The sequence below is a fragment of the Phocoena phocoena genome, chromosome 1, assembly GCF_963924675.1.
Source record: "Phocoena phocoena chromosome 1, mPhoPho1.1, whole genome shotgun sequence".
NCBI lineage: Eukaryota > Metazoa > Chordata > Mammalia > Artiodactyla > Phocoenidae > Phocoena > Phocoena phocoena.
This window is the reverse complement of record NC_089219.1, coordinates 76,754,386-76,773,389: the sequence shown is the minus strand read 5'-3', so window position 1 is coordinate 76,773,389 and position 19,004 is coordinate 76,754,386. Positions and strand designations below refer to the sequence as shown.

At 36.7% G+C, this 19,004-nt stretch overlaps 1 protein-coding gene across 1 annotated transcript in view; it reads right to left on the bottom strand.

The window, feature by feature from the left end:
* Positions 1-18,373, bottom strand: part of HS2ST1 (heparan sulfate 2-O-sulfotransferase 1) — a 197,368-nt gene extending 178,995 nt beyond the window's left edge. The window contains exon 1 of the mRNA XM_065888991.1: positions 18,250-18,373. Coding sequence (XP_065745063.1) covers positions 18,250-18,373 — 124 coding nt within the window. The remainder of the gene's footprint in view (positions 1-18,249) is intronic.
* Positions 18,374-19,004: the final 631 nt, after the last annotated feature.

The window sequence follows — 19,004 nt, the reverse complement described above, 5'->3', positions numbered from 1 at the left end:
AAATGAAAAAGAAGTAATAACTGACACTGCAGAAATACAAAAGATCATGAGAGATTACTACAAGCAACTCTATGCCAATAAAATGGACAACTTGGAAGAAATGGACAAATTCTTAGAAATGCACAACCTGCCAAGACTGAATCAGGAAGAAATAGAAAATATGAACAGACCAATCACAAGCACTGAAATTGAAACTGTGATTAAAAATCTTCCAACAAACCAAAGCCCAGGACCAGATGGCTTACCAGGCGAATTCTATCAAACATTTAGAGAAGAGCTAACACCTATCCTTCTCAAACTCTTCCAAAATATAGCAGAGGGAGGAAAACTCCCAAACTCATTCTACCAGGCCACCATCACCTTGATACCAAAACCAGACAAGGATGTCACAAAGAAAGAAAACTACAGGCCAATATTACTGATGAACATAGATGCAAAAATCCTCAACAAAATACAGCAAACAGAATCCAACAGTACATGAAAAGGATCATACACCATGATCAAGTGGGGTTTATTCCAGGAATGCAAGGATTCTTCAGTATACGCAAATCAATAAACATGATATACCATATTAACAAATTGAAGGAGAAAAACCATATGATCATCTCAATAGATGTATAAAAAGCTTTCGACAAAATTCAACGCCCATTTATGATAAAAACTCTGCAGAAAGTAGGCATAGAGGGAACTTTCCTCAACACAATAAAGGCCATATAGGACAAACCCACATCGTCCTCAATGGTGAAAAACTGAAAGCATTTCCACTAAGATCAGGAACAAGACAAGGTTGCCCACTCTCACCACTCTTATTCAACATAGTTTTGGAAGTTTTAGCCACAGCAATCAGAGAAGAAAAGGAAATAAAAGGAATCCAAATTGGAAAAGAAGAAGTAAAGCTGTCATCACTGTTTGCAGATATGATACTATACATAGAGAATTCTACAGATGCTACCAAAAAGTACTAGAGCTAATCAATGAATTTGATAAAGTTGCAGGATACAAAATTAATGCACAGAAATCTCTGGCATTCCTATACACTAATGATGAAAAATCTGAAAGTGAAATCAAGAAAACACTCCCATTTACCATTGCAACAAAAAGAATAAAGTATCTAGGAATAAACCTACCTAAGGAGACAAAAGACCTGTATGCAGAAAATTATAAGACACTGATGAAAGAAATTAAAGATGATACAAATAGACGGAGAGATATATACCATGTTCTTGGACTGGAAGAATCAACATTGTGAAAATGACTCTACTACCCAAAGCAATCTACAGATTCAATGCAATCCCTATCAAACTACCACTGGCATTTTTCACAGAACTAGAACAAAAAATTTCACAATTTGTATGGAAACAGAAAAGACCCCAAATAGCCAAAGCAATCTTGAGAACGAAAAACAGAGCTGGAGGAATCAGGCTCCCTGACTTCAGACTATACTACAAAGCTACAGTAATCAAGACAGTATGGTACTGGCATAAAAACAGAAAGATAGATCAATGGAACAGGATAGAAAGCCCAGAGATAAACCCACGCACATATGGTCACCTTATCTTTGATAAAGGAGGCAGGAATGTACAGTGGAGAAAGGACAGCCTCTTCAGTAAGTGATGCTGGGAAAACTGGACAGGTACACCTAAAAGTATGAGATTAGAACACTCCCTAAAACCATACACAAAAACAAGCTCAAAATGGATTAAAGACCTAAATGTAAGGCCAGAAACTATCAAACTCTTAGAGGAAAACAAAGGCAGAACACTCTATGACATAAATCACAGCAAGATCCTTTTTGACCCACCTCCTGGAGAAATGGAAATAAAAACGAAAATAAACAAATGGGACCTAATGAAACTTCAAAGCTTTTGCACAGCAAAGGAAACCATAAACAGGACCAAAAGACAACCCTCAGAATGGGAGAAAATATTTGCAAATGAAGCAACTGACAAAGGATTATTCTCCAAAATTTATAAGCAGCTCATGCAGCTCAATAACAAAAAAACAAACAACCCAATCCAAAAATGGGCAGAAGACCTAAATAGACATTTCTCCAAAGACGATATACAGGCTGCCAACAAACACATGAAAGAATGCTCAACATCATTAATCATTAGAGAAATGCAAATCAAAACTACAATCAGATATCATTTCACACCAGTCAGAATGGCATCATCAAAAAATCTAGAAAAAATAAATGCTGGAGAGGGTGTGGAGAAAAGGGAACACTCTTGCATTGCTGGTGGGAATGTGAATTGGTACAGCCACTATGGAGAACAGTATGGAGGTTCCTTAAAAAACTACAAATAGAACTACCATATGACCCAGCAATCCCACTACTGGGCATATACCCTAAGAAAACCATAATTCAAAAAGAGTCTTGTACCAAAACGTTCATTGCAGCTCTATTTACAATAGCCCGGAGATAGAAACAACCTAAGTGTCCATCATCGGATGAATGGATAAAGAAGATGTGGCACATATATACAATGGAATATTACTCAGCCATAAAAAGAAACGAAATTGAGCTATTTGTAATGAGGTGGATGGACCTAGAATCTGTCATATAGAGTGAAGTAAGTCAGAAAGAGAAAGACAAATACCGTATGCTAACACATATATATGGAATTTAAGAAAAAAAAAATGTCATGAAGAACCTAGGGGTAAGACAGGAATAAAGACACAGACCTACTAGAGAATGGACTTGAGGATATGGGGAGGGGGAAGGGTAAGCTGTGACAAAGCGAGAGAGTGTCATGGACATATATACACTACCAAACGTAAAATAGCTAGTGGGAAGCAGCTGCATAGCACAGGGAGATCAGCTCGGTGCTTTGTGACCACCTAGAGGGGTGGGATAGGGAGGGTGGGAGGGAGGGAGACGCAAGAGGGAAGAGATATGGGAACATATGTATATGTATAACTGATTCACTTTGTTGTAAGGCAGAGGCTAACAAACCATTGTGAAGCAACTGTACTCCAATAAAGATGTAAAAAAAAAAAAAGACATATAACCAAAGGCAAAAAACCTAAAGGATAAATGACTTTGACTATATGAAAATCATAATCTATTGCATACATAAAAAATATCATGAACCAAATTAAAAAGCCAACTACTATCTAAGGAAAATTATGAAAATAGTCTTAATACATTTTTTTTTAAAAAAAGCATTCACAGTTTGGAAAAGGAGAAAATAAAGGATCAATTACTTTGAATATAAAATAAATGGGTATATTACTTTAACCATGTGAAATTTTATGTACTATACCATGGACAACCAGAGGAATGTTTAAGAAAATAAAAAAGGCAACAGCTCTCCTCAAAATTATCTTTAATTTAAGCTTTGGCAATTTCATATTAGCCTTTAATGTTAGTCTAACAGCACTTATTTTAAATCATATATGAATACTGTAGCTTAGAAATGTCAACTCAATCCATATTTTTCTTATATTAATCAGCCATAAACTACTTTATCAGATTTTCTTAAAAACCATCAAAGAAAAAGATTACTTACATATCATAAATTCTTTTTCAAATTACAAATTTGAAATTACAAACTACATGATCTTAAATTCTCTGTCAAAATGTAATTAATAACCAATATATAAAGGTCTACCTTGATGGATTTCACGTTGAAAACAACCTTAAATCACAATCAGTGCCTCCGGTATCCCAGTAAGAAATCATCACAAATTATTTATGCTACAATATCCCAGACTCAATTCTTATAATTAGTTTCCTGATCTTCCCAAACTATCCTTGTTATTACTAAATTAATAAGAATTTCCCACTTTTATTCTGTGACCAAAATGCAAGTATGGAATATGCTTTCCCTGGCTCCTTAAATAAAAAGGCAACAGACACGCTATTACTCCAAAATTTACCTCAGAGTCTGAAGTAAGGATTATATTTCATTGTTGTTGAAAAGACAATCTATAGAAAACTTTCTGGTATTTTAATACCTCAATGTCCAAAAGAAAATGGGCTAAAAAACCTAAAATGGCAGTTAATATTTACACAAATACTTCTTTTCCTACTTCAATCTGCCTTCTTCTTTCTTTCTATATTACATGTATATCTGTAAATCTCCTCAACAATCTTTCAGGACAAGATAAAAAAAAAAAGACAGTAACTTCATACGAGGATAGGGGAAGGTTAGGTGAAATTCAAAAGGTTTACAGCGTTCTTTAATTCCATCATCCTCAATTCTGGATTGGCAAACTCACTAAGAAATAAATTAAGAGAAGTCTTAAATGTGCAGGTAAAATGTAAGTAAATAGAGCTCCTAACAAATTCAGCACCTTGGTCAAAATGTTTTCACTTCTATTTAGGAAAATTAAAAGTTTTATGTTTCATAAACATAAAAGTTACTATAATATGCAAATCAAATCACTGCTTATTCATGAAACTGTGTATAGCAATTTTATGTTAAACCTTCAGCATGGCTGACCAGTACTTAAGAATAACGTTCTAATGCCAGAAAAAACAAATAGCAATAATATATGATGAAAGAGGTGATCACACGACAGTTTATTTCTCAAAGCCTCTATCACTCTGGCCTACCAAATTTTCTGATTGCAGAATGGCAAATAATTGTTGACCTGAGTTTAAAAACAAAAAAAAACCTTTGAAGCTCTGTATAAGCCAAGAATTCTGGTCTTTGGGATTCTCATGATCCCAGCAATTAATATAAAAGTACAACCTACTGTATTCTATATTTCAGTGAAAAAATAAGAAAAAGTTGAAATTCCCAAATTAAAACTAAGGATACAAAGCACATGTTTTCCCTCTATTTGAGAATATGACAATGAATCACTGTGGGAAAACTGACAATAAAGGAACTACCACGTAAAACTTTTTCCATAGTGGAGAAACAGGCTTTTTTCCTTCACTAATTTGACCATCATTAACGCTTTTCTTTTAAAAAGTACTTAGAATCTAAGGAGTTATTTTATACATATATGTGCATACACACACACACTGAAATTCCTTTCACAAACCAAATTTAATCTGCCTTTTTAAAAAAATGTATCCTCAAAGGGCCAAGCTGGCGAAGATTAGTAGGAAAGAGGAAAGAAAGTTTGGTCATGTTAAAAGGCCAGGGCAAAGGCCAGGGCTGGAACTTCCCTGGTGGCACGGTGATTAAGAATCTACCTGACAATGCAGGAGACACAAGTTCGATCCCTGGTTCGGGAAGATCCCACATGCCACGGAGCAAATAAGTCCATGTACCACAACTATGGAAGCCCACGCGCCTAGAGCCTGTGCTCTGCAACAAGAGAAGCCACCGCAATGAGAAGCCACGCACTGCAACTAAGAGTAGCCCCCGCTCGCCACAGCTATAGAAAGTCCGCATGCAGCAAAGAAGACCCAACGCAGCCAAAAATTTAAAAAGTAAAAAAAAATAAAAGGCGAGGGCTATTCTGTAATTTACATGAAAGTAAACAGATGTCTATCTTTAAGAGCAAATAATAATATGAATTCACAGTGATTATTACTCCTTCCTAAGAGAGGAAAGAAATGAATAGCTAATCTGAATGTCAAATCTATAACTCATGTAACATTGTCATTTGATTTATCTGAACACTTATCAGACAACTGTGATCCTATGAGGTAGGGCACTGCAGAAAGCCTACAGCAGGAAGAAATGTAAAGTCTAAACTACGTTAAACCAAAAGACAACAATATCAAAGAGAAAGCAGGTGTATTATTATCACTATTAACAGCAACTTAAAATTGTAGTTTTTATACTTTACAAACATTTTCACATTCTTTATACCATTTGAAGATTATGTGATCTTCCCAGTAACTCTCTGAGGACAGCAGAATAAGCATCCTTCATATTAAGTTACAAATTTATAAAATACCTAAAATATGCCCAGTACACAATTAGTATTCAACAACTGTTGGTTATTACTGACTGTTACAGTAGAAGGTTTAGAGGTTATCATGGCTTGCCATTGGTGGGAAAGGCAGAAAACCATTTAAGAAACATGGGTCCAAGGGCAAAGTAGGGAAAGATTCTAAACAAGTTAAAAAAAAGACCAAAAGGAAGTCAAAGTGGTCATGAGGAAGACTAGATTATAACTAGTCACAGGCTTAATTAGTCACAGAGTTCCAACCAAGCGCAAAAGCAAAAAAGGCACATAATGACATCTCATTGATCAGACATTCCTGGACAGGCTCATCCCAAGTCAAACAGAAACTATCATCACTAACTATACCCAGGTTCAGAAGCAAAAAGTCATACATACCCCTAATTTTCCTCATAGTTTGAGACACTTAAAATAGCATCACAAGTTTGCCTTTTTTCTTTGTTTTAACCTTCAAAACATGAAGGGAAGATATTTATAGTCTAGAGGACAAAAATGAATGGTTTTTATTCTATCCTCTTCAACAAAATGAAGAAGCTGTCTATTAAAACATACCGTAAGATCATGTCAAGTCAGTCTTCTAATCAGCTCTTCTATGCAGGAAACAACAGAGCTAAGTTAGTTTTCTGCCAGATGTATAACACACTGGGAACATGTAACACTTTATTAAAGAGCTGGGTGCATTTTGTTCAAAAACAATAGAACTATGGTGAAATAAAAAACGCTGGCAACTGAAAGCAGCTTCCTAACATCCAAATACAAAATAATCATAGATTTCTCAGTCATATTTGATCAAGAATCTTAGTGTCAAATCTGATTGCTGAACTAGTTTCAGTGTGACATGGACAAAGCTGAAATAACTAACAAATGCAAGGCTGAAGGAGGATTTTATTGATTTTATTTAAATCCAACAACTCAATTTGCTCAAAGCTCCAATATTCCTCCAAATATTCAAAATATTCTTCTTGTCACTAAATTCTTAAGATATTGTCCTTTTCCATCATACCTTAGAAATGTAAAGAACCATAAACAGCCCTAATTAATCACCAAGCTCTTTGAAAAAACAGCAATATGGAGAATTTACAACTCTCTTTATTGAAGACCAAATAAAAAGTCATTTTTTTGCAGTAGGATTTTAGTTATAATGTTTATGCTGTGCAGCTAGTTTTTTTTAACTTTATATATATTTTTAATTTACTATTAACTAAAATAAAAGTATACTATAACAAGGCATTATTTTGAAAGCACAACAGTAACAGAGAACTCAAAACAGAATTCATTGTTTAAAGACAGCTATGGAGAGCCGGATACCAACACCTACTGACTTATTTATCAGGAAGAAAATCAACTAGATTGATCAGGCCATTTCCCATACTGTTTTGCTTCAAAGCATAAAGGGAATATATATACCAGGAGCATGTTATCAATGAACCAATAATCTCTCTAAATTATATTCATTAATCAACTCAAGCATAATTTATGATTAGAAATAAATATGCCAAGAGCTAGTCTGTACCTGCATAACCCCTTAGCCTCATTCCATAACAATGCTGAGCAAAATTTTAAGGTATTTTCCAACTCAGACACCATCTAATGAATCTCTAAATTCATTTTTGTGTGCTTTACTGTACAAATCACTTATTTTTAGCTATGTCACAAACTTAGGAATAAAGAATAGAAACATGTAAGGTGATATGTGATAAGGTGACAATGGATGATTCCTAAATTCTACTGGAATTTAGCAAAATGGGCATTTCCTTCCCTCTAAACCCAGTTTTAAATTCTTATATAAGTACCAAATCAATTTGCAATTTTTCAAATCACTATCTCCCAAAAGGAAAATCCAACAATTTCAATTAAAAATAGTTGTCCCTGACACTTTATAGTACCCATAGGGATTCAGTACAACATAACTATCTTTAGCAAGAATTATATCATGCAAAGTTGAAGATCTGGTAACTATAATAAAATTGTTCACCTTAAGGTAAACTAGGTACGCTTTCTGTTGATGCAACATAATGATCACAACTACTACTGGTACCAAAATCCCTTATGATTTCCTTCTCTATTACTTTGCTTGCAATAGGGGTATTACAAAAGGAATACAGGAAAGAAAAGGACTATGCATCCACCCATCCCAGCAAGGATGTGATCAATTAGCTCAAGAACCATACTGACAGGAAAAGCAGAAACCTCTTCTAGAGCCAGAGACTTCATTGCCCAGTTTGAAAGAGCCTTCACTTGGCTCAGCTGCATCTAAAGGGATGAAATAAGAACTGGTTTCTTGAAGTTAGAGTAAAATTGGTAACAGGCAAAAGAATTAACTAAAGTCCTCTTGAAGCTTCAATGGGGAAGGAAGGAGATACGGCTATTGTGGGTAAGACTTGCCTCTAATTTTGAGTAAACAATTTACTAAGGGGCTGTGTGCAACACCATGCTAGAAGTTATATGGAAACAGAGAAGGATAAAACATTATTTTGCCCCTAAGTTTATAATATTAGTTTTAGTTGTCAATCGTAATTCAAATTATCCAACTTCACTACTTTCCCCTAAGTCAACCTAGGGAGACACAATCAAAGATAACTAGGCCACCTGGCTTCCATTTCCAGCCAAGATGGAGCAACAGGGGATTTATCCTCCCACCTGAAACAACTGAAAAAGAACAGATAAAATATGTAACAACAGTTTTCAGGCACTGAACTTTAGACAGGAAATCAGTACAGGATGGTGATCCTTAAGGGAGAGAAAAGAAATGAGGTGAGTCATATGACTGTTTTAAGACAGTTTCCAGGCTACAGCACAGAGAAGGGGAACTCAGAGCCCAACAGTCTCCCTAACTTAAGGAGCCAGAGTTGGGAGTTCAGGGAGGCCAAGGTAGCTGGAGTTTGCTGGGCAGAGTAATAAAGAAGACAAAGCTGCAAAAAGAGAATTTTCAGCACAGTACCAATCAGTGCATATGTGTGAAGAAACTGACACTGCAAGAGACACAAGTTCGATCCCTGGTCCCGGAAGGGGCAGGTGGAAAACTTTCTGGGATTCACTCAACCACCATTTCCACGAGCCAGGGTGGGGAAACCTTGTAATACACAGGGCCCTGGGTAGAGTACTCTGAAACAAACTGCAAGGGTACTGCCTCAGCAGTGGGGCAAAATTAATCATAGACTAAAGGCTATCCTGATCCCATCTAACAAACTCAAAAGCAAACCTAGAAGGATCCAACTGCTTCAAGGTAAGTTGAATGTGTCCCAAAACAAAGCCTAAGAATATGTTTAGGAATCTGAAAATATTCAGCACCTAAAAGGGTACAATTCATAATGTCTGGCATCAAATTAAAACTTACCAGGCATGTAAAAAAAGCAGGAAAATGTGTTCCATAATAAAGAAAAAAAATAAATCAATAGAAAGCAATCCCAAAACGACACAGCAGAATTAGTAGACAAGAACATCAAAAGAGTCATTATAATAATATTCCATTTGTTCAACAAAATAAAGTAAAAGCATGTTAAGGAGAGAAACAGAAGTCTTTTTTTGTTTCTGTTTTTTAAGGTCCAAAATGAACTTCTAGAAATGGAAAAGAAATGCCTAAGATGAAAAATACACTGAATGGAATTAAAAGCAGATTACATACCACAGAAGAAAGCATTGGTGAATTGAAGGCATAGCAGTAAAAAACTATTTAAAACAATACAAAAAGAAAAAAGACTGGGAAAAATCAGTAAAACATCACTGAACTGTTATGACAGCTAATGTAGCCTATATACGTGTGATCTGAGCTCCTGAAGAAGAGAAAAGGTACATAAAAGCTATATGAAGTAATAATGTTCAAAGCTTTCCAAATTTAATGAAAACTATAAACCCACAAATCCAAGAAGCTCAACAAACCTCAGGCACAAAAAAGTGAAGAAACTACAGCAAGGCTCATTATAATTACTTAAAACCTAGTGAAAATCTTAAAGGCAGTCAAAGGGAAAAAAGGCATTATGTACAGCTTAACAAAGGTAAGAACAATGGCAGTCTTCTCATCTCATAGTGCAGGCCAAAAGACAAGGGAGCAACATCTTTGAAGGACTGAAAGAAAAAATGTCAACCTAGAATTCTATACCCAACAAAAATTTCTTACAAACAGTAAGACAAAGACTTTCTTAGACATACAAAAGTGAAAATAATTCATCACCAAGTAGATTTTCAGTACAAGTAATTTAAAAAGATATCTTGAGGATGATGGAAAAGAGTACCAGATGGAAATCTGCATCTCCACAAAGAAATGAAAAGCATTGGGAATGATACATATATGAGTAAATATAAAATACTATAAAATTTGTTTAATCTTTTTAAAAGATAACTGATTGCTTGAAACAAAAATAATAACAATGTATCGCAGGACTTATATGTACAAGTAAAATATATAACAATAGTGAAAAACTGGAAGAGAGAAAATGGAAGTACAATGACTAAGGTTCTTATACTATACCTTAAGTAGTATAATGTATACCATAAACTCTTAAGCAACCATTAAAAAAACACAACAAACAGCACTGTTAATAGGTCATCAAATGAGATGAAATAGAATCAAAATCCTCAGTTAATTCTATAGAAGGCAGACAAACAGAAAAAGGGCAACAGATGGAACAAAAAGAAAACAAACAGTAAGTCAGACTCAAACCACATCAATAATTATATTAAAAGTAAATGAAAAAAAAAAAAAAAAAAAAAAAAAAAAAAAAAAGTAAATGCTCTAAACACCCTCATTTATAAAAGAGAATGTGAAATTGGATACAAGCCCCAACTACTTGCTGCCTACAAGAAATCCACTTTAAATAGATTAATACTAAAAGAATGGGAAAGATACACCACGCTAACACTAATCAAAACTGAAGTGACTATATTAATAACAGACCAGGTAGGTTTCAAGCAAAGAATATTACCAAGGACAAACACCTTCATCTCATAACGAAAAAGGGGTTAATTAATCAAGAAGACATGACAGCCCTAGACATTCATACAGCTAATCACAGTACTTCAAAAAAACATGAAGCAAAAAGTAACAGAACTCTGAGGAGAAATAGACAAACCCACAATCATAACCAGAGACTTCAAAACCCCTCTCTCTATAACTGATGGAACAAGTAGGTAGAAAGAAAATCAAGGATACAGAAGACTGGAACAACTCGACCTGACAGTTACAGCATACTCTACCCTGTAACAACAGAATATACATTTTTCATGTTCACACAGAACATTAATCAAGACAGTTTATATTCTGAGTCACAAAACAAGTCTAAATAAATTTTAAGATTTATTCAAAAGGATTCAAAAAATTCAAATGTATGCCCCCACCTTCCATAGGACACAGCTGCAACTAAGTCATTGCCAGCTAAAAAACCCATTTCCGGGCTTCCCTCCACAGTGGTTGAGAGCCCGCCTGCCGATGCAGGGGACACGGGTTCGTGCCCCGGTCCGGGAAGATACTACATGCCGCGGAGCAGCTGGGCCCGTGAGCCATGGCCACTGAGCCTGCGCGTCCGGAGCCTGTGCTCCGCAATGGGAGAAGCCACAACAGTGAGAGGCCCGTGTACCGCAAAAAAAAAAAAATTAAAAAATAAAAAACCCATTTCCCAGCCTCCCCCCTTGCATATATTGATAGATGGTAACTAGTCCTCATCAAGAGACTGAGGGTAAAAGAAGTCAAAGAAGTTGAGAAAGGGGTACACACCTCCTCACCCTTCTCTTGCTTCTTCCTCAGGCTGCCAGCAGAGAGCTCCAAAGCCAGAGGGGATGGCATAACTACATGACAGAAAGTACCCAAGACCCTGAATAACTCGTGAAGAGGAAAACCATCCACCAAAATGATCACCTAAAACATCATGGGGAAAAAAAGGGTCATTTATTGTGTTAGCCAATAAAATTGTGCACTTTGTTTTAAAAGCAGCTAGCATTACTCTAATTCTTAAGGAAGCTTCTAAGGAGTTTTATGCAGAGGAGTGACATGATTTTTTTACATTTTAAAAGGACCACCCGAACTGTCATATTAAGAATAGTCTGTAGGGAGGCAAGTGTGGAATCAAACAGACTAGACATGGCAGTAATCCAGGGAAGAGATGATGGTATCTTGAATTAGGGTGATAAGAGTAGAAGTGTTGAGTAGTAGTCATATTCTAGGAATATTCTGAAGATAAAGCTAACAAGATATTTCTGACAGACTAGATGCAGAGCATGAGAAAAAGGAAAGTAAAACCCTAGCAAATGGAAGGATAGAGCTGTTATCAACTGAGATAAAGAAGGTCAGAGATAAAATGAGTTTGAGGGGTGAAGGTGTTGAGGCAGTGTACGGAGATATCAGAAGGTTTGTTTTGGCCATACTGAGTTTGAGAAGTCTATTAATTACTCAAAGAAAATTTCAAGTAGGCAGCTCAGTTACATGAATCTACATGAATCTAATGTTTAGGAAATAGGTCTCAATTAGAAATACATATTTAGAAGTTGTCAGCACATAAGTCACCAACTAAGGAAGAGTAAATAGAGAAGAGTTCCAAGGACCGGGCCCTGGGGTATTCTTACGTTAAGGGGTTGAAGAGGAAAAAAAAGAATCTTACACAGGAGATAGATAAATGACCAGTGATGGGGGAAGAAAACCAAGAGTATGATATATTGGAAACCAAGTAAAGAAGGTCTACCAAAAAGGAGGAAGTGATCAACTGTGTCAAGTTCTGCTGATTGGTTAAGTAAGACGAAGACCAAAAATTAACCGTAGGATTTAGGGAAGTTACTGGTGATTGTGGTAATCAACAACAGTGAGAATAGACAATTTTTTAAAGTTTTACTGCTAAAGGAAGCTGAAATATGAGACAGAGGTTGGCTGAGAAAGAGGAGTCAAGAGAAAAATACCATTTTGTTTCTGGTTGGGAGAAATAATAGCATGTTCACATGCTAATGAGAAGAATCCAGCAGAAAGGGAGGAAATGATAACTATAGGAGAATGAGGGAAAACTTCTGGAACCACGTCTCTAAGTAGGTGAGGAACAGAATCAGGTGCACAAGTGGTCCAACAGGCAGTTAATCTATAATTAACAGGCAGAAAGGCAAAATACAGAAACGCAGTTACTAGTAGGTGGGCAGATAATTATAAATAATTAGGCTATAGTGAACCATTGATTGTAAAGTCCATCTATAAGTACACCCTTCAAAAGTGGTCATTTTGGAGAGCAGTGTTTGAATATTCATTACTATTTCAATTTCACTAAGTGCCAAAATCTCTTAGAACGCTTAACAGAGTGGTAGAGAGATATCCTAGGATTACTTTAATTGAGATCAACTGTAGCAGTTGACTACTCCATGGCACTAGATAACCTATCTAGGACTCATAAGTGAGACACCAATTAGCAATTCTAGAATAACTGCATTCCAATTAAACCATAAGTCCTCTAAACAGTAACTACTGTAAGGTTTGCAAACAATTTCATAAGTAGAGAAATCTATCATTCTTGGGAACATTTTACAGGTATGTATGGTTTCAGGCACTTGTAAAAACTACCAAATTCCAAACAGCAGTCTCAACCTTGGCCCTGGAGTTAGTTCATTAGTTTAGGAGGGTTTTAAGAATATAGGGATTAACATAATTTTAACCAGTGAAGATGCCTACATATCCATTCTGAGTTACTGTCCTCATTTAAAACATTATGTCCTAATGCATTCATAAATTTATTTAGTTGTGTTATAAGCATATGAACAACAAATATTATTTTAAATGCTTAGGCCGTATAGAAAACAAAGTTATCAGGCACATAATTCTTACATTTACATAACAAAGGTTTCATTGACTGTTCCACCAGTCAGCATTAGCAACAGTGTGTTCTCAAGATTCAGAAAGAACTACTTTGTAAAAGCAACAAATTCTGACGTGCAGAGTTCTAAGTAACAGCTAAGCAACTAAGTAGTAACCTAAGTGACAGTGTTCATTTTGACTCCACGTTATAGACTGTACCTCATTAGAAAAATTAAGTTTGTATACATTTTAACAAAGTTTTTACAGTATAACACCCCAGAGAAATTGTTCGTAACTAATGTGCTTGTATCCTAAATTTAACTCACAAGTTGCATGTTGTAGTATGTTAATATTAAAAACAAAAAATGCACTTACTCCATTAAATATAAACCATCTACTACAAATCAGTGATTCTTACCATTAAGGAGACTGCATACTCCTTTGCAAATCTGATGAAAGCTATGTATATAATTTCAGGGAATTCATGGATGCCTTGAAGCCTATATATGGGTCCCTAAGTTCTAAAGAATCTCTGATTAGTGGAAAAAAATGGAGTCCAAAATTAATCCAAGAACATATGAAAACGTAATATACGACTAAAAGAAGAACTGTAACATACAGAGGGGAAAAAAGATAAATTATTAATATAATATTTGCCATAAGTGGCCATTCACTGAGAGAAATTACAATAAACATATGACTGCTTTAAAGAGCTAAATGTAAAAAATAAAAGTTATAAAATACTAACAAAATATAGAGAATGAACATAATTTTGGTTGGGGGAAGTCTTCTCAAGTAATGTAAGGCACCTACTTGCCTAAATTCATAGATTTGACTGCATAAATGTTTTAACTTCTGTATCAGCAAAATATACCATAAAATCAAGGGACAAATGACAGACCTGGAGAAAAACAGATACAAGACATAAAACAGATAAAAGATTAATACTTCTAATATATTTTTAAAACCCTAAAAATCGGTAAGATAAACTACTACCCAACAGACAAATGAAAATGAACAAGTAAATGTTCAACCTAATTAGAAGTTGAGGAAATGTAAAGCAATGCAACAACATACCATTTCACAGCTTCAGAGTGGCAAAAATTTAAAGCTGACAGCATCCCATCCAGGGCTTGTATGTGTTGACAGTGCAGATTATTGTAACCCTTGGGAAATAAATTTTTTGGAAAGTAACAGATTTTAAGATCTGTTAAACTATAAAATACATACATCTTTTGTCCCAGTAATCCCTTAACAGGAGAATTTATCCTACTGAAAACAGTACCAACAAATAAGGAGTTAAATAAACTTATATAAGGATGTTTCTTATAACATTGTTTATAATACCAAGAAAGAAAATGGTAAAAAAAAATTTTTTTAAGTGGCGGGGGGAGAGATAAACTGAATGTTCATTATTGGCATAATGGCTGGAGAATTTATGATTCATGTATACTATGGAATATTATACAGCTATTAGAATGAGTAAGTCAAATTTATATTTATTGACCTGGAAAGATATTCTAGGATATTAAATGAAAAAAGCAAGATGCAAAGTAACATGTATACTGCCATCCAATATTCGTTGAAAAAAAAAAGATAAAAGAAAACTCTATTATGTGACATTGGTTTTTAGGAATTCCTGTTTATATACTTAACGGCCCAAGTGGTCAATGAATACACCTAAGTTTTGAATACAACTATCGCTCTATTAGAGATCTCACTTTCAAAATATTCTGAAACCAAGGTGCATACAAAGCATTATCAGAAAATGCAATCCTTTGGAATCTTCTATAACAGAAAAGATAAACAATGAAAACTTTTAAGAGCAAAATGTTTAACTTTTTCTTTCTCTTTAAGCCATAAATGCAAAGTTTAATAAATTTGACTACACTGTAAGTCAAAATTCTGTGACAGATGACACCACAAAAGTTTCTGAAAAGTGATGTGTGTTTAAGTTTTTCTGATGCCAAAACAAAAATGCTTTTAATGTTGTGATTTTACCACTTACAGAAAACCACCACAGAGTTTTTTTGTCCCCTGTAGCAGAAATAAGCTATTTTAGTCCTTTCATTGGGTAATATAATTATGTTCGTTACACGGGTATAAACAAGCAACATACATTACACTAAACTAATTCCTTTGTGTCAGAAATTGAATTTTCTAAGAATGACATTCATTCTTAGCAATAAATGCCATTAAACATTGGTATTACAGTTTAAAAATTCTATTCAAACTGTTACATCTTAGTGTAATGTCAATATAAAGTCCCAAGCAGCCTGGTATATTAAAGGGGAACTTGATGTGGAATCAGACATACCTGGGTTCCAGTCCCGGCTCTGCCACTTACTAGCTATGTGGTCAAATTATATAACCTCTGAACCTGTTTCCGCATCTGTAAAAATGGCTTTCTATGGTGTTCTTGGAAGATTAAATAAGAATATCAAATATGAAAGTGTCTAGTACAGAGTCTGATTGTCAAAATATGCCTCCTTCTGTGTTCCTTTCCTAAAAAAGATTACTAACTGACAACATCTGTTTTAGTACTGCCTGTTTCATAAGACTTTTTTTTAATCAAAAGACTGCTGATACGAAGTTATATATTTTATTTGCCATAATTTTGAATCTCCATTATTAGCTCCTCCTAGTGTTTTGTATCTGAGGCTCCTTTTCGAGAATTATTTAGTTTAATCCATATTTACTATTTCTAATGGAATATAAAGGTTCCTTTCCTGTAAAAAATCATGAAAAAACACTACTACCTGTGGCTTTCTACATCCTCAGATAACTCTTTTTAAAATCATTAAGGTTGTGCCTACAGAAAACACTTTCAAGCATTATGGAAAAAAAATGTTAGGCAACAAAGGAAAATTAAAATTTGAATTATCCCAACCTATTGTAATGTGTCTAAGAAATTCAAAGAGCAACACAACGAAGAATTAATACAAATTTTAATTTAATGTAACTTTCAACTTTCTTTAAGAAGAGTCATTTTTTTCTCTGTAAAGCTGGATCATTAATCAGGCTACAATATGACGCTCAAAGCTGCTAAACAGATACAAACAAAAAGAGTACATTGGCCAACCTTCAATATTTAAAGTGAATATTTTTCCATCATACAAGACTCATATTAATAAAATCATAGTAAATAAATTTGATATCTGTTCGAAACTGTACAGGGCAAGTTCTACCCTAGAGTTGAGGAGTGGAATTATTCCTAGCTCCTCTTCAAATTTATTTGCACTTCAGCTAGATTTATTTGATTCTCTTTGATACACTGCTCTTTAAAATGTCTCCAAGGCTTTTCGCAAAGTCTATCAAAACTGCAAATAGTCAGCTACTATTTGTAATATTTCAATTATTTTCTGATACATTTTTCCTAAATATTAATCATCACCCACAGCAGCATCTGTTACTTCTTAGTCTAAATTATAGTGCTGCTGGTATTTCATTATTTGCATTTTGAAAAGTATTTTAAATGATTTTGAGGTGAAAGTGTACGCATAAAAATACTTCACATTACTTTTCCACATTCAAATTACTGCCTCCAGAGCTGATTTTTCAGTGCCATGTACGTTTTTAAATCAAAATGTACTGCTGACATTCTTTTAATATTCCCTCTCCACCCCGAGCTCTTCCCAAACGCCGAAGTTCCCTACTAATCTGAAAGTACCTATTATCTGTGCATTCTTCGGGTCTTTCACAACATCACACTCCAACTTTTTGTACTTCAGACCTCTTCCGTAATTAACTCTTTAAGGTACTTAACCTATGGTAAACTTTTTGCACTCTTCCTTTCATAAACTTAAATCTCACTAAAGCAATTCCCCTTCAACCTTTCCTCCTAAATTCACTACACCAACATCGCCGCGAAGTAACGTACACACACATCCCTATTCTTAAGCTCAAAATATGGCAGTTTAGCGCCGCTAAAAAAGAATTTAAATGCTTGGATGCCTCGTTTCAGTACCTCACGGAAGCTTTATAGTTGCTTTCCTGTCCTACCTGGGGACAGCCTATTTCTCTCGTCAGTTGTGCGGTCCCTTGCTGCCCCCAGCACAAGAGTGCAACTCACTACAGTGTATTTCTTTTACTCACCGTCATTCCAGCATCTCCCTCCATTTCTGCGCATCTATCCCTTCGCGAACCTCCCCATCCCCAAAAGATTCCGTAACCAGGTGCCCACATCTCAAATTAGAATACCCCTCGCCTGACACTGCTGAGGCTTTCTGTACGACTTCTAAGAGAACACGTAAGCCTGAGCGTTTCTGTCTCCTCCAACAGTCAGTACCCGCTCCCCAATGAGTTCGCTCTTATCTTGCTCTTGATCCCCATGGAATGCCTACTTCAGGGTAACCCTTTGGCTCCGGGAAGCCCAACCTTGCAACCTCTGCCCCGTGACCTCGCGAGCCCAGCATACCACCCAAGCTTAATTCACACCATTCTTGGAGCTTGTGTTCTCGATGTCCCTAGTCCCATCTCTCTTTGCAACCTCTTTCAGCCTCCTGCCGAGGAGCCAGATCTCAGGTTAGACAAACGCCCACTTCCTCGGGTAGCACTGCCTCCCTGGCCCGGCCGCTTCCACACACCACTCAGCCCAGGGTGGCACGGCTCCTCACCTAGCTTCGACCGGGACTCCTCCAGTTTCTGGATCTGGTTCTCCAAGAAGAGCATTGCCACTGCGAAGGCCACCACCGCCAGCAGCTGCAACTTGGGCGGCATCATAATCCTGAGGAGCCCCATGAAACCCGCTGCTCGGGATCAAGACATACCGCGGGGGGCGGGGATCGGGGCCCCGGAGGCAAAGGAGACGCCGGGAGGAGCCCACCGAGCCGGGAGAAAGGCAAGGAGAGCGCGACAGCGAGAGAAGCACCGCAGCGACCCCCCTTCTCGCCTCCCCAGTCCCCCGCCCCCAGGCGCCAACACCAACGCCGCCGGTGTCCGCTTCTCCTCGGCCGTCTCCACTACCGCCCCTCCAAAAGCCCGCGCAGCAAACACAGCGCGAAGCGGCTGCCGGGCTCTCGCTTCCCTCTGCCGCCTCAGTCCCCGAGCCCCGCGCCCCCCTGCCTGCCTGCCTCCCTCTTTTCCTTCCTTCCCTCCCTCCTTTGCTCGCGGCCGCGCGCTTCTACGTTGCGGCTGCGGCTGCGCCGCCCTCGACCCCGCCCCCTTCCCATCCCCCTCGGCCACCACGCGCACGCATCCACGTACGCTGCTCAGCAACCAGAGGCTCCGCCCACTGCTCCCGTTCGCTTGTGCTTATTGGACCGAAGAACCCCAGGGCTTAGCTCTTGGCCCGTGTCATGGTTGGTTTCCTTTGCCTAAGGTGTCAACCAAAGCGGCATTCGATTGGGTAAACTTGGAGAAGGAGGCAGGC